The sequence below is a fragment of the Heloderma suspectum genome, chromosome 3 (genome assembly GCF_057233095.1).
Source record: "Heloderma suspectum isolate Gila_16-S chromosome 3, 16-S_ref, whole genome shotgun sequence".
Taxonomy (NCBI): Eukaryota; Metazoa; Chordata; class Lepidosauria; order Squamata; family Helodermatidae; genus Heloderma; species Heloderma suspectum.
This window is the reverse complement of record NC_139460.1, coordinates 225,415,659-225,437,834: the sequence shown is the minus strand read 5'-3', so window position 1 is coordinate 225,437,834 and position 22,176 is coordinate 225,415,659. Positions and strand designations below refer to the sequence as shown.

The following is a 22,176-nucleotide window of genomic DNA, read 5'->3' as shown; positions in this document are numbered from 1 at the left end:
GTTTGGGCCACATTTTTATCTTCTGGCTTTCTGAAAATTATATTACAATTGGTAGAAATATCCTATCACATATTTAAAAATATGAGCAATGTAATTAATATACTTAAAAACAAACATGGCAGTAACACATTTTGATGTGTGCAGAGTAAAAAAAAGAAAAACTCCTGGAAGGACTATGCTTTTATATAGAGATCATATAACAAACAGTAAGTTAGTTTCTCTGTTGATGTACAGGAATAAAAAACTAACATGCTGCCATTAGAAAATGCAAACATGAAGTCGGAATGGAAATGACAGAACAGATTAGGCAATGTGCAGAACCTAGCTATTTTTTCTGTATTATAAAAATGAAACGTACCTTGGCTCATGCTGTGTTTTTTGTTTTTAAAAATCCCAGGCTTTCATACGGAGGAAAACCTATATAAATTAAATACAAATTATCCAACCAAAAAAATGACAGAGAGCTGAACAAGTGAATGAGGCCAGCCAAAAGAGGATTTTTAATCCTCCATTATGTCTTTTTTTTATGGTGACTAACAATTGCAAATATGGATATGTTCATCCTATGGGATTTCTCAGATAACATAGTAATGCTTAAGTTATGTAGAGACTTTAAAAAGACAAGTCATTAAACTATTACTTTCTTACTGAGATTTAGGAAATGCATGAAGTAAATGCAATTTTGCTGGCAAACTGATTCAGAACAGTCCAAGGGACAACATATCTGAGGTAAATTTCCTTTGTTTTCAGATGATATGATTAGACTTAAAATCCAAGAGTTCTGAGAGCAAGTATCCCTTTTTTCTTCCTACAGTCCTAACTTGAGAATTTCTTTTGTAGTATATTAGATTGGAACAAAACGTTTGTCCCTTTTATGTTCATGTAGACTTAATTTGACTAACTTTAAAAACTAGCAAAATGCCAGATTTCTTAATACAAAACAATAGGCTCTTCTTGGAAAGATTATTCTCTTATTTATTTCATTCAGAATTAGTATTTTTCATCATTAAAATGAAATTTTAATGCAAAACATAAGTAAACATTATAAATTTATGGAGTATGTTCTTGCAATGATTTAGCTCTAAAGTGGTGCACATTCAGTGGAGCTCTCTCGGATGTAACAATCAACATTCCACCAACAAAGCCTGCTTCTCTCATACTCACATCATATTAATATAGATTCTTGTTAATGATGAGCACAAAATATTGTGAGAAGTATAACGGAAGATAAAGTACATATTTGGAAAGATTTAGATGGACAAAGCAGATGTAGGATGGAACATTTCAGGCTTTAAGAACACATTAATGATGATTGTTTTAATTTTTGACTGGCTGTATAGGAAAAAAATAGATATACATCTCCTGTAAAACAGTTTTAGCCATAGCAATGCAATAGCTTGTGTTGCTATAGCTAGAGTGGCATCTGATGTTTGAGACAGAATCAGTTTGTCCCTTTCCAATACAACCTTCTCTTCCTCCCTCTCCAATGTATTATCCTCAGAATGTGTTAGATTTCCTTTTGTCCTAGAATACTACCCATGGGATTTGCAACAGAACATTATACTATATACCTGCTTCTTTACAGGAATTCTATCCAGGATACCAGCCAGCCATGCCCTCCTCCAGGATACGTACTATAAGCTGTAAGGGACCCAATGAGGATTTAAGCCCTCCCATGTTTTCCTTTTCTAACTGACACTATGTGGGGCTTTGGCTTTCCCCCCTTTAAGCTTTCTTTTTAACAGATTTTTTTTTTTGTACTTCTGGGGTTCCCTCATGTTTGGTAATACCTCCCATTTGTTTCTCAGTGGCCCTATTTTGGCTCTATTCCTATTGGCACGGGGGCACTGAGTTTAGTATTAAAAGAATGGGATTCTGTTGCAAGCCCATTCATTTGCAATTCTGCTTCTTCTCTGCCCCCATCCTGCACTTGGCAGGAAGGTAAGACAGGACAATAGCCAGCCTTCCTTGCAAGGTGGGGCTTCAAATAAATGAATGGAAAAATTGATTTCTAAAAGGAAGTTTTAAATCTGGTTGCCAGGCCCCTCAAATGTGTGTGTGTGTTCTGGTAGCTATAAAGTGTTAGTGCCAGAAATGGACAGATGAGTAAAAACTGTTATTTAGTTCAGAAGATGTGGGGCTTTTCCAGATGAGGATTTATTGAGGAATCATTCACTCACATTTCATGGATGATCCAGCTGACAACATCTTTTTGTTATCCACACGTGTTTTCCCAGCAGTTCTCCAGACATTTTGCTTAACATTAAGAAGGGAAAGAGCAGAACAGCTGCATATTTTCTTTGATGGTGTGGACAATAAAATGTGGAATGGAAGCAGGGTGGGAGGAATTGTCCCTAGGGAAGATGGATGATGTGTTGGAGATGACCCTGGAAAACCAAGCAGGAAGTTAATAGATGTAGGAGAGCTGTGTGCTCCATATTTCTAAGTTAAGGATTTCTGAAATACCGTACTTCTGGGGGGGGAAATGTTTTTTAGGAATACAGCATGCACATGCAAGTTGCACTCACCAACTTGCATGTCCAGAATGGAGAAAAGGTATTGTGGGCGGGGTACAGAGCAGTAGGAGGAGCAAAGGGAGAGACAGGAAAACTACACAAGACTTTTATCATGTGCTTGTGATTGGTCACTCGTGGAAGTTTGGAGGTCTTTTGCACGACGTTGTCAACCTCCAGGACCCCTCCCGTGTTTTATGATCTTTATCCTGGCTTTTTTAACATCAGCATTTTTTGTAGAAGTGTGATCATCCGCTTTAACAGCTGTGTGAGCTTCTGTAATTGCACTATACCACAGTACCATCTAGTGGCTGTATAATGAAACATATAGAACTTGCAAAGAAACACACACACACACACGGAAAAACAGCCTGTGTCAGCCCATGTAAAGGAGCCAATCTTAATCCCACAAAGAATCCGGAAGCAGAAGCCCCTGTAAAGCTGCAGGATAAAATCCTGATGTAGAGAAGCCCGGTTGGATGTTGGGGCAGGGGTTGGGAGAAAGAACATAGGATAGCGATGGCTGGGCATGATGTTGTTCCCCCAAAGTCTGCAGGAGGAGTTATGCAGGTGTAATCCGATTAGCTTCGCTAGGTGCTTTATAGACAGATTTTGTTTCAGAACCATTTAAGGCTTTAGGTGGTATTGAAATATCAAGCCTGAGCCAGTGGGGATGTTGAGTGGACAGAGCTGAGTGGGTAAGTTGAGTAGAATTTGGATTGGGTGGATCCCATTTTGAGGAAGAAGAAAAAAACAAGTCATCTGTGTTTTTCTTTAACCAGGAATTTTTCTATTCTGAAAACATGCTCTAATTCTTTAAATAGTAGTGCCATCTCACAAATGTAAAAGCCCCTTTAAAAACAAAACAAATCCAACTGTGATAAACTAATGCTCCAGGTGGGGTGGGGTGTCCTCTGGCCCCACCTCATTAAAATCCAGACGATTCAGTCATGTTCAGATGTGGCCTGATACCAGTACCGTAGCCATTCAGTTTGCTTCTGTGAGCTGCTGTGCTGGCTATTGTCTATTAACTTGCAAAGAGACAGGGCTATAACTCCTCCCAGTGTTATGATTTTCATCTCAGGAATGACTTGAAGGTACAGTCATGTGAGGACAAACAGTACCATTTGGAGACAAAGATAAAAGAATTGTTTTTAAAGATCTTCAGAATTCTTTGGCCTGTTTGTTCACAGACTATAGAGTTTAAATTTTATCCTCACAACAACGTGTGAGGTAAGATAGGTTGAGAGATAGTGATTTGTTCAGGAGGAAGGATTGGGATTTGTTAGTCCCTAGAGAACATTTTGGGACAAGCCAAACCTGTACAAAAGGCACAGGCTCCACTTGGGCCAAAACGGAATCAGGCTGCTGGCGCTACCTCATAAAGTCTAGCATAGTCCAGATTAATTTCTGAAGGGAAGAATATTTCAACAATGAGGTTGAAAGCAAGTTGAAGTGAGGTTGAAAGAAAATGGAAAAGGAAAGTCAGGTGTGTCAGATCCATATCAGCCTTCCTGAGATCATCTTCAGAGGCCCTCCTCCCTCTGGGTGTCCCCACTAACTGAGGTGCATTGATCTTCACTAAGGAAGATAATGGATGATGATTTAGGATTCATAGGCAAATTGCAAATAAAGTCCCAATAATTTGTAACGAACCTAGACGTTAAATTTCTGAACTTGTTTTTAAATGTACAATATCATTAAAATCAACCTCCTTATCAGAGAATTGGAAGTAGCTCTAGTGCTGGGGTACCCAACATGACATGTGTGAGCACCACAGCACCATCAGGCAACCTTGGGTGCCCTGGAAAGAAAAGCACCAGCCTCCAGCCACCCTGCCCTTTTCCTTTCCTTTCCCCAGAATGCCTCTGGACCCCACATGGGCCCAGAGGCATTCTTAGGAAAGGAAGAGGATGGGGAGTTGTTGGCTGGTACTTTGTTTTCCAACCTGCCCAGCCTACCAGCTAAAACCATTTTCAAAGTGGCAGGTGTGGGGGAGAAAGAAAAGGAGATCCTGCTGCTTCCTGGTGAGATTGGGGGATGTAGGGGAGTGAACTGGGGCTGTTTTATCTGTGATTTGAGGGGTTTTTATGTTTTTTCTGTATTTTTTAAATTAGAAGTTGGTTTTGAGTGGGTATGTTTTGCGTATGGGTTTATGTGCGTGTGTTGCCTCTGCGGGTTTTGTGGGTTTGTGTTTAAAGACATAATCCTATGTATATTTGGACAGAAAAAAGTCCTACAATTCCCAGCATGCCCCAGCCAGATCAGATAAATAGATAGTAACACGGAAAATAAAATAGAAGGATTTAGTCATAAGCATGTTTCTTTGGGGGCCTGCACTTGGCTTGTGCTGAATCACATTACTCCACATATAATTTGAGAGAATTTCCCCACATTAATTGGTATTTACTTTCTTGTGTGTTGCATCTGGTGGTTTTAGGGTGTGTATGTTTTGCACTTTTTTGTATGTACGTGTGCACTTTTGTGTGTGCATACGTGCGTGCATGTGTGTTAATGAGTATTTCATTCTATGTGGGGGACAAATATGTGGTTGGTATTTGGGAATCAGAACCACCCTCTGCCTTTTTACGCAGTTTCTTGGGCAAGTTGCTTGTGCTTTGTGACTAGGCAGGCTAACGTGGCAACCATTTTGTGACTAGGCAAGCTCTCTCTGTTACCCAGTTTTGTGGAGAGGGGAAGTAGAAGTCTCATTAATAAGCCATCGGGAAGGGAAATGTTCTGAAATTAACTGATGTGATGCACTAAAGAGAAGGGAAAAATAAAATGTTTAGAGAATTAGAATGATGAATTGGACCAGTCTGATAACGAATTTTAGTTAACTGTTGAAATTAAAATTGTTTTGAAACTGTTGTATTATGAAGTAACAGAAGTGATGTTAACAAGAGGGTGGGTTATATTACTAAACAATGTTAACTAAGGATTAATGAGTCACCCATGAAAACTGATCAGCAGTAGGTTTAGAACAGTTGAAAAATTCACACTGCATGCTTAACTTACGGAATTTACTAAGCTTCTGGCTTACGTGGCTATAAAAATGGTTAGACAAATGCAGGGAAGACAGGTCTATCAGTGGCTGTTAGCCATGATAATTAAGTGGATCCTCCAAGTTTAGAGGCAATACCACATGATCAGAATAAACAGGGGAAGATTATTCGTTTCACATCCTTGTAGGCTTTCTTTAGGCATCTGCCAGACCACGCTGGAAACAGGATACTAGACTAGATAGGCTCTTGGTCTGATTCAAAAGGCTATTCTTACGTTCTTACTGAAAGAGCTTAATTATTACATGGGGGTAGGAGCCCATATTTCCCACATCAAAAATGAGCTAACTCTGCTGACATTCTACATTATTGTGATGATGATATATCGTTGAGTAAGTAGATCTTGACACAGAGCTTCTCTACACCAGCCTAAAATCCTGCATTTAAAATGTGGCTGTCTGCTTCTGTTTTAAATGCAGGATCACAATGACTCCCTTTTTCACATGCTTCCTTCTCCCCAACCCCCTTCCCCCTCCTTCTCCCCAAATCTGAGTCTTCCATTATATTTCATTGATCTCCCTCCTCTTCTTGCCGCTTTTACTCGTTTCATGGAGGAAACTGAAGCAGAACACAATGGGGTAATTTGATAGCTCATTATCTGCGATCTATTTAAAAACAGAACAAAGGGCATTTAGTGTAGGAGACGACTTGAAATATCATGGCGTCACATAAAGAGCCCGCAAACTTCCATGAAGGAGCAATCTCAATCGCAGGATACAGTCTCAGTGTGAAGGAGCCCACACAAGTGCAGGAAACTTATCACAGGAGAGCACCTGAGTGAATATGAATGCTCTGTGCCACTTAGTTGGCCATTTCTAGGGAGAGGTAAAGTGGGCAGTTGCCTAAGGCACCTAGAGATCCAGGGCACTAAATGACCCCCAGGAAGGCAGCAGGAATAGTGACTGGGCAAGTTTGGCATGCAGTAAAGGAAAGTGCTGCATTGGCAAGTCCAGGTAGTAGCTGTGTGCTATTTTAAATCACAGTCTCTTCCACAGTGTGAGAGGCAGCAAGCGGAACCAGTCAGCTCACTAAGTTTGGGGTGTGTGCAGCCAATGAGGCCATTGGAATTATTAGAGGGCTGCCCTTTCCCTGATCCAGTGCCCTTACTGGCTTTGTGTTCCTAAAGCAGCATCTGATTGGTTCAGCTTGCTGCTACTCTCACCCTAGAGAAAATATTGTGATTTAAAATGGCATGTGGTGCAACCTGGAGTGGCAAATGCAGCTTTTTCCTGTACTGTGTGCCAAACCTTGCCTGGCCACTATTATTGCCTGCCTGGAGGTCTTTTGGGGAGCCCCACTACCACAGCCACAGACACCTGCTTCTGCTATTGGTAAGAGGGCAGAAGGGAACAAACAGTTCCTTTTTCCTAACCTTTTCCCCAACTTTCCTCCTCTCAAAAACTTGGTACAGAAATTGTTGGATGTGCTAGACCTTTGCTCCAGTGACTTCTGTAAAATGTTTTTTTTAAAGAAAGGGACTAATTTGTTCCCTTCCTGCTGCCACATGGTGGGGGGTGGGGTGGGGTGGGGTGGGGAATAACTGACAAACTGACCAGGATGGGGGGAAGGACAAAATAGCAGGGCAGCAAAGCAGCCAGGGCAGTAGAAGGAAAGGGCATCTTGCCCAGTGTCCCCCACCTCCAAAGTTCGCAGTAAAGCAAGCCACAGCCGGAAGGTAGGAATGGTGCATTTCTATCTAATTTAAAAAATATATACAATAAATCTCCTTTGTTTTTTTTTTGGGGGGGGGTATTTAATCTTTGTTGTATGGGTGATCATTCCTGAGTCATCCAGTCCTTCTTACTTGTGAAGAGAGATGTATATCCTGGATTGTTTGACTCTTTCTTGCTGCTTCTTGCTGTTAATTCTGAAGAGTTTTGGAGAGGGGCATTTATGGGGATGCTTAAGCAAAAAGATGGATTTTGGATGCTTTTCTATGTGGCTCTGAGGTTATTATCATTATCATCTCTCAGTGTCTCCTTTTGCAATGGGTTGCTGCTGAGTTCTAAAGACTGCTTTTCTGTTCCTCTGAAGATACCATTATCATCATAATCATTTTGTCTGACTCTGTGGATTCCCATGCCCACTGCTTTGCACTCATGATCGTAAAGTCTCTTGTGAAATGGGAGTTGTGGAAATGTAAAAGTGGCCCCATGTTGCAGGTGATGTAGAGGCCTACACAACACAGGTTGGGAATCAAAGGTGGGTCTTGAGTCTGAGCAGGTTGAAGACCACTGGTTTAAAGGATGCATATACTATGTTCCAAAGAAATGTTGAAAGCACCTTACAGTACAGTGACACTAATAAATGTTGCCATGTTAAAGAAATAAATTAAAAGTAGAAGATATCAATATCCCAGGAAATTCATGTCTCCCCCCCCCCCCCCGAACCTATTTCATGCTTTTCAGGAACTAATATTGGTAGCCTGGGAAAGTGGGCTGCCAAAATACCTTGAGATGGCCCAGCTTAGAGCACAACATTTCAAAGTGCTAAAATCAAGTAGATAAATTTTGTTTTGCTGCTTGCCTGAAATAAGTTCACAGTACTGTTGTCTATATTATAATTTAACTTATTGCTTGATAACATGCACATTTTTGTTATTAATGTTTTATTGGATCTATTCATTTTTCAATACAATACAAACATTTTCCCCATCCCACCCCTCCAGTTCCCATCCTTTCCCCTCTTCACATTACCCTGTGTTTAAAGAGTTAAGGTATCTAATGTATGAATGAAATAATTAAACAAATATCAGATAAATAAACAGTTACACAGAAAAATAAATAGTGTCATGCATGTATCTTTGTGGGCCTGCATTGGTCTTGAGGTGGATCATATTACTCCACGTATAATTCAAGAAAATTTCCCCATATTGGAATTTACTTTCTTTTTAAAATATGGTGTAATAAACCTTTTCATGGGTGGCTAAAATCAATAGATCTTGAATCCAACTGTGTATATTTGGGATTTTGTTTGTTTTCCAGTTTTCGAGAATAATACATTTAGCCATTAGTGTGCCCTTACTAAACCACCAAGCAAATCCCATTTGCCTGGAATGTATCCCAGGGGGTGTTTCCACCAGCAATTTACTCGGAGCTGGTTCCGTGTTAAGGTCGTTAGGGATACATGATGTCATGGCCATCCAGCAGCCACCCTGGAGCTTATCAGGCAAAACCTGGATTTCCTGAGACTGCTTAAAGTCAGATTCTTTTCCTCAAGTTGGGTTCTTCCCAGTATAGTTGCTGTGTGGCCCGAGCCCTGCATTGACCTCGGATATGTTAGCCCTGCCCAGGGGTGTGCCTTTCACTGTGACCCCGGTCAAGGGTATGTTTCCTCCCATTGTGCTGAATGAGGCTTGCCCTCTCAATGACCACAGAAATAACAGATAAACCCCTCAATTGACACAGCACATGTTAAAGCCCAATTCTGTGAGTGCGATTAAGCGCAATCTCAAGGTTCTGATTCATTGCCTTAGAAAGTAACTATGTCACAGCTCCCTTATAGAGATCCTGTGTGTTAAAATGGGGGCTGGTTTCCATCTCTTTCCCTCAACAAACTCATTAGTGTTTCCTCAGAAGTAACTCCCATTATGCTGAATGAGGCTTGCTTTTGAATGCCCACATCAGAACTTACAGAGATTCCCCCTCAGTTGAAATGGCACACATTAAAGCCCAATTCCTTAAGTGCGATTAAGGCTCTGGATCTTGAGGCTCCGATTCAATGCCTTAGGAAGTATGTTCTTCACAGCTTGGTTATAGATATCCTGTGGGTTACAATGGGGGCTGGTTTCTGTCTGTGTGTTTACTGCTCTCTTTCCCACAACAAACCCATTAGTGTCTCCTCAGAAGTAACTCCCATTGTGCTCAACGAGATCCTGTGGGTTAAAATGGAGACTGGTTTCCGTCTTTGTGTTCTCCCCCTGCTTTCCCAGCACAAGAATATGTGTATCTACTTGGAAGTTAATCCATTTGTGCTCAATGAGGCTTACTCCTGAAATGCAGGTGCATCTGGACTTTCAGGGGAAAGGAGAAGGGGGGAGAAGGGGGAAGCCTCTCATTGGTTGAGCAGCCCCTGCCAGTCAGATGACATTCACTCCAACCCTCACCCGCACCAGGAAGTATGTTCTGTGAAGTGATTTTTACTGGTCCAGAGAATCTGCTCATGGAACCGTGCTCACAGCAAAGCCGATTCCTTTAAAAAAAATCCGGTACTCCTCCTTTAGCTTCTTCTTCCATTGTCATGGAACCATGTCCTGAGTAAGGCATGATGGGCATCTTATACCTTGTGTGAGGTTTCCAGAAACATATTGATCCTGGTTATGGCCTCAATCCAGAAGGCCATCACTATTGGGCAACTCCATAATATATCTACCAGATTAGCCTGTGGACTGTTACACCACCAACACTTACGCTCATGTGAGATGCCCTGGCTTTTTAATCATTCTGGTGTGCAATGTGCCCTGTGTAAAATCATTTGCTGTATAAACCACTTCCTGAGGTCTATGTTAGATGGTCTGACAGATTTTAAGACTCATAACCTGAATATTTGAAATGGCTGTCATCAGTCATCAAGTTGTGAGTTGCCATGAATTATTGGCTGAATAGTTGATAAGTGGTTCCCGATACATTGATTGATACTGCCCTTTGGAAAGTGCAACCTGCCCTGTGTTACAGGAAATGTTATGCAGCTATGTAGGAGGACAATGATTATAGAAAGAAACTGAAAAAGAACTTCAAGTGCTATCTAGTTGCAGTCAGATTTTTAAGCTTGTACAAAACTGGTTCATATGTTATAAATGTCTTCTGAAATTTTAATTTAATAGGGTAAGAGTGAATTGCTAACTAATTGTTTAATTTTGTGTTTTATTTATTTTAGAACGACAATTGAGTTCATCTATGGCTGGATCAAATGCTCTTACTTCCACTGTAGCTGGTATCAGTAAAGAGCTTGTAGAACTTCAGCATCTCATTCAGTTTCCAGAGGAGATTGCTAGTATTCTGACTGAGCAGGAGCAGGATCTCTACAGAAAAGTATTGCCTATTGACTATCTCTGCTTCTTAACCAGAGATTTGGGAAATGCTGAATGCCAGAGCAAACTTTCAAGTATTAAAGTTTCAGTTTCTGCAACTCTTCTTTCTGCCCCAATTGGGGAACACAGTGCTGTTGAAGATCTGGTGACAAGATTCAATGAGGTAGGATGAAAATTTTGATTAGTTATGTAGATGCATTGCTTCCTTGTATCTTTAATTCAAAGTGTGTACTTTCAGGGCCAGCACTCTTAGCAGTGCAAGATGGCTGGGTTTAACAGCCATTTTAATTCCCCGCCTAATATAGCTTTTCAGCAGGGCAAATTAAAATGCTGTCTCCCACTGTAATTTGCTGCAATTCTAAATCAAGGGCATTGTGGGGAACTTAAATGTAGCTAGACCCAGCTGTCTAATGCTGCTTGGAGTGCTGGGCTGGATTTTTTTTTTTAAGGGTGAGCTGGGGCCTTGGTAACTGCCTAGGCATGCTGGTTGCTGACATCAACCATGGTGTTTTTGATAAACTGCTGTATTGCCCCTGCAGTAGGCTTTGAACTCTTAATTTAGAGGTGCCAAGATAGTGATAAATCAGATCCAGGTTTACTTACAAGGAGTATTTTATTGAGTACAGTCAGCACACAGGCGTACCCAATGGTTGGATCAGACAGCTTCTCTGAACCCAGAGCCATGGGGTAAAATGGGTTTTATATCATACATGTTAGTAGTGAGGCAGCATGACAACAGCAAGTGTTAATTAGCGTTCATTCCCAGCATAGACTAACAGTGCTTGTTCAGAAGGAAAACAACTGGAACATTCCCACCATAGACACCTGCAGCTTGAAGGCAAACAAGTTTCACTTCCCAGGCGGATCCTGATAAGACCCTCCAGCTTGTTAGTATGGAATGCGCTGAGGCCGCACTATCGGCCTTTGACTGATCCTGGTAATCAAGAGGCCTGTTAGGGAAAACAGCCTGCCAACTGAACCAAAGTCGGAGAGCATTATGGATCATCTAAACCTCTCTAAAACTACTAACAGCTTGGTTCAGGCCTGACGCCTTGCAACCACCCAGAGAGCTTCAGCTCTGGGGTGGTATAGAAATACTACTACTACTACTACTACTACTGGAAGAAAAAGACGAAATTGATAAGGTAGCTTTTTGGGGTTGTTGCAAACTTGAGCAGAGTAAGCATATTGCTGAATTCTCTGGACTGTTTTCTTGTGAACTGAGCTTCGTAGTGACCTTCATGGAGCATTATGAAACAGGCATTTCTAGATTCTATTAACAGCTCACAGGTGTTTATCCATAATCCAGAGAAAACTAATTAAGCACTTTCATATGCTGTGATTGTTCTTAAAGATGCAATGCTGTTTATCTGAGTACTTTTCTGTTGAGGCAAATCTTAACCCAGTTTCTTTACCTCAGTTATTTTGCAAGAAGATTTCTAATTTATTTGAGTGTGACAGAAGGCCTGCTGTACCATTGCAAGGACATAATTTATTGTATTGTGCAGGTGCCCTGAGCTGACTCAGGATGGCATTCTGGTGTAATAGATTGGATTGGTGTTGCTATGTCAACAATAGCAAGACCTGCTGTAGGCTAAGGCTGCCTTTACACTAAAGAAAACCCCTGCAGACCTCCCATTCTGGAGCCTTTCTGCACTTACCGCAGGCTCCCAGACAGCAACAGCGTGATTGCTGAGAGAGGAAGCTTTTAATTTTCAAGGTTCCATAGAACTCAATGAAACAGCGCCATCTAGTGGCTGTTTCAATCGCATTACATTCTGACTTTAAAAAATGGTTCACTAGTTCAGGATCTATTTGTGACAAAATAAGCAGGAAATGTGCCCTGGAGGTTTAACAATGTCATGAAAAGGATCCGCAAACTTCCGTGAGTGAACAATCTCAATAGCAGGATAAAAGCTCCATGTGAAGGAGCCCTAAATAAGGGTGTTTAGAGCTGTTGTACTGTATAGAATTTTATGGAGAAGGCAAGTGCTTCCAGATGAAGCTTTTATCCTGCCTCAAACACAGAGTTTTACGGGGGGTCCAGGCAACGTCATATTTTATTTGTAACCATCCTGTATTTTCCCACCCCTTCTGTCTTACCACAAAACATCTGTTGAGGAAGAAAAGATGGGTTAGAGGCACAATGCCTTTTGATTAGTAGCATGAGGAGCCTTCTGTCTGGAAGCACCTGGAGTCAAAACAAGGACATGACAAGGGGTCAGAACAAGGTCACGAGTATGGTGTCACTGGTTTTTGTTCTCTTGTAGCTAATTTGCCATATTTTAATTAGTAAGGCTGTTTGAAAGGGGCGGGGAGGTGGGATGTAGATAAATCACTTCCAGTTGTGTTGGCACAGCACAATGAATTTGAGAGATCGTGAATCAGCTTCAGGCAGTGGAGGAGGTGTCATCAGTTGGATGTATGATTTACTCACAAGTCTGGATGGCAGGGTTTTTTTTGCAGTATCTAAAGGGAAACTTGCACAGGTGACATGTGCAAACATACATGACCATTTCACTGAGGCATTTCTCTTAACCGTGTCATCAGCACAGGTTACAGGACTACAAGATTTTAATGAACATGTTATAGATGTTGTAGAGTTTCCACAAGAAAGCAAAAAAAGAGGGAAACCTAAAAGTGATACTGAAAAAGTATGAAATTTAATTAAATAGTAAAATGCCCAACGTGTTTCAGTAAAGACCTTCTTCAGGGGCGTAGTTTTCATAGTAAGACAAAATCCTTCCTAGTAAGGCAACATGCGGGAGAGATGTTGCCTTACTAGGAAAACTCTATTCTTGTGTCCCTGACGAAGGTCTTTACTGAAATGCATTGTACATTTTACTATTAAATTGCACATGTTTTCAGTACTGTTTTGAGGCTTTTCCTCTTTTTAAGCTTTCTTGTGTTTGGTGCTGCCCCTCCTTTTTTTCTCTTGTAATGTTTTCTCTTGCAAGGCACTCCAATAATACCACTGTCTGCAGTTTGTTCAAAAGAGAGCAACTTTTCTGTTGCTCTAATATCAGTTTGGAGATGATCCATGCATCACAATAGCCAGTTGGCCAGTTATTAGTCTGGGAACATGAAACCACAAAATCAGAAAGACTATAGATCTGCATTGTTTGTTCTTTGAAGTCTTTGCTTTTATTGTGGTGTTTTTGCTTTTCTTTTTATCTTTTGTCTTTGGTTGTCTCTTATTTCAAAGTGAAAAATATTATGAGTCGGTGTGTCCGGAGTTCAATAGTGCTGCAGATGACATTCTGAAATAAGACATTCCTTTTTGTTTGAAAGAGCTGTGTTTCTCTTTACATATGGGACACTTGCCAATATTTTATACTGCTGAATATTGACTTTAATAATGGCACAGTTTATAGGACCATGGTCAGTAATCTGATTTTGAAGCATTCTGATATCTTACAGCTGTAGCTTGCACATTCATTTTAAGGTAACGTCTCCTTAACTGCTTGTGATGTCTAAGAGCTCCAAGATAATACATATTTGTTGCTTCATTCAGCTTTCATCTAAGCTTAATTTCAGATACTTTTGTTAATGTAGTAGGACATTCTGTGTGAATACTATATAATAAAATGCATTTTTTGCTAAATGTAATTTACAATGCCTATTAGAGGAAAATGAGGAAATATTTCTTTACATTATTTACAATATTAGCTGCATGTTCAGTATGTTTGTCATACTCTGTTAGCAAGAGTAGTTTTCTGTCCATCTCTGTTTATATATGTCAAAGAAAATTCCTACAGAGAAAGTCATGCTTTGGTTGGCAAAAAACAGTAACTGCTTGCTGACTTTCTGGCATTGCCTGAAAAAATAATTCACTATATTTATATTGTGGGAGCCAGAATGAATGTTTAGATGACAGACTCTTAATACTTAATGGGAGACAACTATTTCATACCATTGTCCCTTTTTTCCACTGGGCAATTATTGCATGCAAATGGTGTAGCATGCAAGTGTGCTTTATTGTAAATTTTTGATAAATGGAAGTGCTAATTTATATTACTTAATAGTTTTTGTTTCCTCAGAGAAGCACTTTTGGCATAATGTAGTTACCCGTTCACTTCACAAGCTGTCTCTTGGGGTAGAATCATATGACATGATTGCAGAATCAGTCAGTATAAGAGCCTAAACTCCTATTATGGCTGACCAAGAAATATAAGAGGAAAGAAATGCATAAAATTTGTATGTATCCTACAAAACTGATGTTTTATAAAATATTTGCTTAGATAATCACCTTTTAGGAACATTTTAGAGAGAAATTTTATCCAGGACCATGTAGTATATATTTTTCTCCTGGTTCTGCCATTAACTACACAATGCATTGCAAAAAACCCCTAAAAGCTAACTCTTTTTGTTTTTTAACCCTAAAGGGACACACACACATAACAAAAATTGTATACTTATTACCAATTTCAGAATATTTTGAACATTTTAACATGGCCAAAATGCCAGACGTCTAACATTTGAGGTATAGAATGTATTGCAATGTTGGTATGAGAAAAAACTAGAACACTTTTTTCTTGTTGTGGATTTTGTTTAAATCCATGATTTCTTGAACCTGGGACTTTCCGATTGTTAGCAAAACCAGTTGAAAGTGTTCCATGCTCTCATGCAATTTCATCTATCTTAGCTGGTAATGGAGCCCCATGAATAGATGGGCTTGCAATTAGTGAGTTTTCTTCCCCCTCTATTCTGTTTGGTGTCAATGGATAGTTTTAGCTGTACCTGAAGTTGACTGTCCTATTTACTATAATACTCCTTTACCAAGAGAAGTAATGTAGCCTTGATAACTTGTACCCTTAGCTCCCTCATGGACCCACTGTGATGGGGATCAGTCCATGGAGGATCTTTCACCACCCTCCAGCCCAAATGAAGAGAAACAGAAAGAGGCAGTGAACAGTGGGAAACAAATGGATTGTAATGTTATGTGCTTGGGGTCAGTCTAAATGACATTCCATGGACCCCTTACAGCCCAGTGCCTCTGATTGCAAACTCTATAACTCTTGATTTGAAGATTTTAGAAACTAGAGCTATCAGTGCCTTGAGGCAACACTTCTCAAAGACCTGACAATAGACAGCTGAACTTTCTGTTGATGTGTTTTAATGGGAGCTGGGATGAGCCAAGAAGAAATAGGTATCAGGGAAGATGATGAATCCTTTTGTCCTGCTAGGCCAAGGGAAGGGAGCAAGTGTGGTTTGTGTGTATAGCAGGAAGTCAGGCTGTGCTGGATCTGGATCTGAAAAGGGAGTACAGAGATGACTTTGCTCTCTGCAAGGAATCCTGTGGCATTAGGGGTTCCTCTGTACATCCAGTGGAGAGAAAGAATCTCTGTTGACCCTTATCTTATGCTCAGGCTGCATACATGTGCAATAAACTTTTATCACAGAAATGCCACAAGTGTCCAGTGACTTCCTTCTAAGGAAATTAAATCCTTAGATAAATGCTGGAACCCCTGAAACATCTCACCACTAGGGAGTGGGATACACACACATAACAATATGTATTTTGTGCTGTGTAGAGTCAGTCCTTGTACGCATCAATTATCAAAGGCGGGTACAAAACATGTAAAAAGAAATCTAGCCTGTGCTTGTATAGTCTTACAATTGTGTGTGTTGCAGGAGGGAGTGTATGTCACTGCTTCAAAACCCAAATTAAGCCTTGTTCAATTTGAAGATTTAACAATAATTTATTTATTTATTTATTTATTGCATTTATACCCCGCCTTTTTTCCTCTTGCAGGGAACCCAAGGCGGCTTACATTATCATCCTCCTCTCCATTTTATCCTCAAAACAGCAACCCTGTGAGGTGGGCTGGGCTGAGAGTCTGTGACTGGCCCAAAGTCACCCAGTGAGCTTCCATGGCCGAGTGGGGACTAGAACCCGGATCTCCCAGCTCCTAGTCCAACACTCTTGCCGCTACACCACACTGGCTCTGTAAGGCTAATTAGACTCCAAATAAAGCAAATGAAGAAAAAAAATGCACCTAAATTACCCCCCAAACATACTGGAGAAAACATGGTGAACAACACAATGTCTGGGGTCGGATGATCATGGAGGGAAAAGAAGCCATCATGATTTCTCCCCTTGCCCCTGTGCATGCCACGCACGTGCCAGTTGTTTACATAATTACCTGTGGGTTGCAGTGCGGGTTGGCGTGTCATGTGAACCCGGCATGTGGCACGGTGGGGGTGGCGTTGTACTCACTCTACAACCCACAATGTGCAGTAGGGGTCGTAGGGTGGTTATGAAGTTATCCCCACTGTGCCGCATGCCAGGTTTTCACAACACTCCAACCTGCACTCAGCGCGGATACTTATGTAAACAACTGGTGCAGGAGAGGGGGGAGAAGCCATGATGACTTCTTTCCCCTGAGACCACTCAAACACCCCCAGAGTTGACGTAGCATGGAACAGCTGTAGCAAAAGATAATTTTGGCCCACTACATTTTCAGCACAGTCCTACACATGTCTACTCAATGGGACTCACTCGCATCTCAGTAGGTATAGAATTGCAGCAAGGCTTGGTTTGCAAATAACCTACGGTTTGGGTTGTTGAATTCTGGGTTGTCGTGATGTATGAATGCAGCCGTGCTAACAAACCATGGTTTGTTAACTAGAAACCACCCAGAAAGAGAACCCATGATTTATTGGACTGTGAACTCTGGGTTGTTTAAAGCATGGGTTGTCATTATGTATGAATCCAGAACCATGAGTTGTTTTGCCAGGATACAGAGGCAAGAGAGGGGGAAAAAAACAAAAAAACTCTGCATTCCAGTACTACCATGCTGCAAAAGCATTTGGGATATAGGAAGGGAGCATGCAAAGGAGGAGGGAAACAAACAACTCGGAGATTGAGAATACAAACCAGAAGTTATTCAATCATCTGCCAGACAAATCCTAGGTATGGCAACAAACCATAGGTTAAATGGGATAGTATTATGTGCAAACCAGGTCTTAGAATGTCAGCTGTATCCATATCTGGAAAGGAGAGGCCCAGGAATTAACATCCATGTTTTTATAATGTCTGACATTGACTGTTCGCCACATACTTTATATAATCTGTCTTTAAAGAGCATTTTAAAGCTTCAGCTGCTGTGAAATACAGTAACTTACTTCCTGGCAGATATGGGATCATGAGATAAGAACTGTGTTTCATCAGCTACTAGACTGTCCGTCTTCCAGATGCATTTCAGTGGTGCTGGTTATGACCATAAAAGCCTTAAATAGTTTAGGCTCTGTATTTAGGAGAAATTTCTTAATCCACCTGCCCACTGAAATATGTGAGGAAAGGTCTAGTTCAGGTTACATATAATCATGCTGTAATTTGTAGCAGAATTTGGAGTAGGCCATATTCTGTCATGGTACCATGGTTGTTTTTCTGCTCTTTCTCTCCCAGCATTCCTGATCATTGGCCATGCTGGCTGGGGCTGGTGGGAGTTGAAATATTGGAAGGGAGAGTAGAAGCAGTGTATTTGCTTTCACATGAAAATGCCAGACTTCAAATACATTTTTTTAAAAAAAAGGCTTGATTTCCCACAAATGACCACACTGAAGCACAAACAAAAAACCTTTTCCTTCGCTATGGTGAAGTGAGAAAAGGTTAAAGTTCTCTGAAAGAAAGGCTTCTTTCTAGTGCTTTTCTTAGGGATGGGGGAAGGGAGTCTGGCTTAAGCAAGCTAAATTGGTGCTGGGAATAGCCGAAGAGTCTTCTGTGCTCTGTCTCTGTAAAATAGACCAATGGTAAGAAGGCAGCTGATGTGGTTAAGCCCAGTACTACAATGCTGTGAAGGCATTAGGAATACAGGGAGGGACCTGGCCAAAGACCCATGGACAGGGAAAACAAGGCTCACTTTGATTTCTTGTCTGCCTGACAGTTCATGGGTAGAGCAACAAACCATGGGTTAGTATTACTTGCAAACTTGCCAACATGGCCGATGACTTAAAGGTCATTATTGATGTATATTATGTCATATGCTTAGAATCGATTTTTCTTTAAGCTATGCAGATATTACATTTGCCTGATGAACAACTTGCTATAGCTTCTTTTCTTTTTAAAAACAATTTTTTAACTTTTCTACATTGTCATAAATTTAGAGTGCAGCCATACACATGTCTACTCAGAAGTAAGCCCCACTGCGTTCACTGGGGACTTACTCTCAGCTAAGTGTGTATACGATTGCAGCCCACAGCTCTTATCATCAAAACAGTTGTTGTTGTTCAGTCGTTCAGTCGTGTCCGACTCTTCGTGACCCCATGGACCATAGCACGCCAGGCCTTCCTGACCTGCACTCTCTCCCGGAGTGTGCTCAAGTTCATATTCATTGCATCGGTGATGCTATCTAGCCATCTCATCCTCTGCCGTCCCCTTCTCCTTTTGCCTTCAATCTTTCCCAGCATCAGGGTCTTTTCCAGAGAGTTTTCTCTTCGCATTAGGTGGCATTTTGCTTCAGCAGTGAAATGTAAATGAATATTTCTCTCTTGCTAGTTCAGAATTTTTAGAACGCCTAACTGGGTTTGCAGAAACCTTTAAAAAAGATTATGTTTGTACAAGTATCAAACTGTTTCCAGTCCTTGTTTGGAACAGTATATTTGAAGTACTATATACTCAGATTGATATGAGGAAGATTCTTTGTCAGCACATTCTTTTCTTTCCAAGCAAATCAGTTGGTTCATCTTATTGTAGTAATGGGACAAATTACTGTTTTTAACTCCTCCCCCCATGCATACATCAAAATATTGTAATATTTTTAGTATGTAGTAAGTATTTGTGCTGAGTATGTGTCCTAGATAATCTTGGCAAAATTATCTTCATTCACCTACAGCTTTGTATCCATTTTGTAGTATAGTGTAACAGTATAAAGGCATGGCCTAGGGTTGTATGAGGAAACTGCAGGAGAGTCACAACCTGAAGCTGTGCTTAGTATTAACTTGGCACACCCAGAGGATCCACATGTATTAACACTGGCAAGAAAAAGTTTGTGAACCCTTTAGGATTGTCACATATTTCCTACCTAAAATGTTATTAGATCTTAATCTAACCCCATAATCCTAGATAAAGAACGATAACCTGATTAAACAAATGACACACAAACACGATGCTTTTTCAACATACATTTATCCACAACTGATTCAACGTTCAATATCCATGTGTGAAAAAGTATGTGAACCTTTAGATTCAGTACCGGGTGGTACCCCCTTGAGCAACAAAGACTTCAAGTAAGCATTTCCTATAACTGGTCAGACTCTCACATTGGGTTTGAGGAATTTTGGCCAATTCCTCCTTACAGAACTGCTTCAGTTCAGTGACATTTGAGAGCTTCCTTGCATGAACAGCTCACTTCAGGTCCTGCCACAATATTTCAATAGGGCTTAGGCCATGGGGTATAGGCCATTAGATGACTAGGCCATTCTAAACCATGGAATTTCTTTTTCCACAGCCATTCTTTTGCAGATCTGCTTATATAGAATCATAGAATAGTAGGGCTGGAAGGGGCCTATAAGACCATCGACTCCAACCCCCTGCTCAGTGCAGGAATCCAAGTCAAAGTATCCCTGACAGATGGCTGTCCAGCCTTGTCTTGAATGCCTCCAGTGTGGGAGAGCCCACCACCTCCCTAGGTAATTGGTTCCATTGTCATCTTGCTCTAACAGTCAGGACGTTTTTCCTGATGTTCAGCCGGAATCTGGCTTCCTGTCACTTGAGCCCATGATTCCGTGTCCTGCACTCTGGGATGATCGAGAAGAGATCCTGGCCTTCCTGTCTGTGACAACGTTTCAAGTACTTGAAGAGCGCTATCGTATCTCCCCTCAGTCTTCTCTTCTCAAGGCTAAACATGCCCAGTTCTTTCAGTCTCTGTTCATAGGGCTTTGTTCCCAGTCCCCTGATCATCCTCATTGCCTTCTTCTGTACCCTCTCCAGTTTGTCTGCATCCTTCTTAAAGTGTGGTGCCCAGAAATGGACACAGTACTCCAGATGAGGCCTAACCAGTGCTGAGTAGAGGAGAACTAAGGGGAATATGTTTAGGATCATTGTCATGATCCTAAACCGAACGTACTTTCGGTTCAGCTTCAGTTCATGGACAGATGGTCTGATATTCTCCTCTAGAATCTTCTGATACACTGCAGAATTCATGGTTATGTCAATGATGGCAAGCCATCTAGGTCCTGAGGCAGCAAAGCAGGCCCAAACCATCACATTCCCACCACCATGCTTGACTGTTGAGATGTGGTTCTTCTGTTTGAACTCAGTGTGTGTTTTTCGCCAAACATGACGTTTCTCATTGAGGTCAAAAAGTTCTACCTTTGACTCGTCTGTCCAGAGAACATTGTTCCAGAAGTCTTGTGGATCATCTATGTTATCATTAGCAAACTTCAGACAGGCAGCAATGTTCTTTTTAGAGAGCAGTGGTTTCCTCCTGGCTATCCTCCCATGAACACCACTCTTTCTTTTTTTGATGTTGAGTCATGAACACTCACATTAGCCAAGGCGAGTGGCCTGCAGATCCTTGGATGTTACTCTGGGGTTCTTTTTGACTTTCTGGATGATGAGCCAGTTTCTTCTTGGAGAGATTTTGGTAGGACACTCCTGGGTAGAGTGACTGTGGTCTTGAACCTTCTCCATTTGTAGACTATCTGTCTGATAGTGGATTGGTGGAGCCCCAAATCCTTAGAAATGGTTTTTTAACCCTTTCTAGACTGATGAGCAGCAATAACTGCTTTTCTGAGTTCTTCAGAGATGTCTTTTGATCATGGCATGATGTTTTTCCACACAACCGTATGGTAAAGACCAAACTCACAAAGTTTCTGACCTTTTTATAGGGTGAGGCCTCCCAAACTCACCCCTGAAGATTTACCTAATAAACACCTGATTCTAATTATTCCCTGTAATTGAGCTGATGCAACCAGGAGTTCACTTACTTTTGCACATAGTCTCACTCTTAAGTACTCATTGTTGCCTAATTTATACATTGTTTTATTTCAGAAGACATAGAATTGGTTAATATAAACCCTATTGGATATTTAGAAAAGGACTGGTTTTGATTCACAAAGGCTGTCATGGTAAAACTATGGAATTTCTATAATTATCGTTAGGGTTCTCAACCTTTTTCTCACCACTTTATGATAGGAACCAACAGACAAGAATAACAAAACTAGACCTCCTCAGGAGTCAGATAGTTAAGAAACTAAAATAAGCAGTAGTTGTATCAAATAAAGAATGGATGGCAGTATTCAGGTTAGGACTAAAGTCGATGCACAACAAGCGTATGAAACACAAAGTAGGTGAGAATAAAAGCAAAGCAACAGGAAGACGCACATCAATGTCCAAACAAATGAACCTGTTGAATTTTTAATGGATGATTTGGGTTTCCAGCTATCAGTACTTACTTTTCTGGTAGCTAATAGGATGGAAGCTGCTCAAGCAATAGCTGCTATTTTCCAGCATTTTCCAGTGCCTAATTGTAATGTGATGCAGTGCAATGCAGAGCGTTTAGTCATGGGGGAATGCATATGACAGTGTTTGACACATTCTTGAAATACGTGTTATCAGTAATGTCCT

General features: G+C 40.9%; 1 protein-coding gene across 1 annotated transcript in view; it reads left to right on the top strand.

Annotated features, from left to right (window-relative positions):
* PLCE1 (phospholipase C epsilon 1) overlaps positions 1–22,176 on the top strand; it is a 202,781-nt gene that overhangs the window by 81,137 nt on the left and 99,468 nt on the right. The window contains 1 exon segment of the mRNA XM_084845832.1: positions 10,451–10,767. Within this exon segment, the coding sequence (XP_084701958.1) occupies positions 10,451–10,767 (317 nt within the window).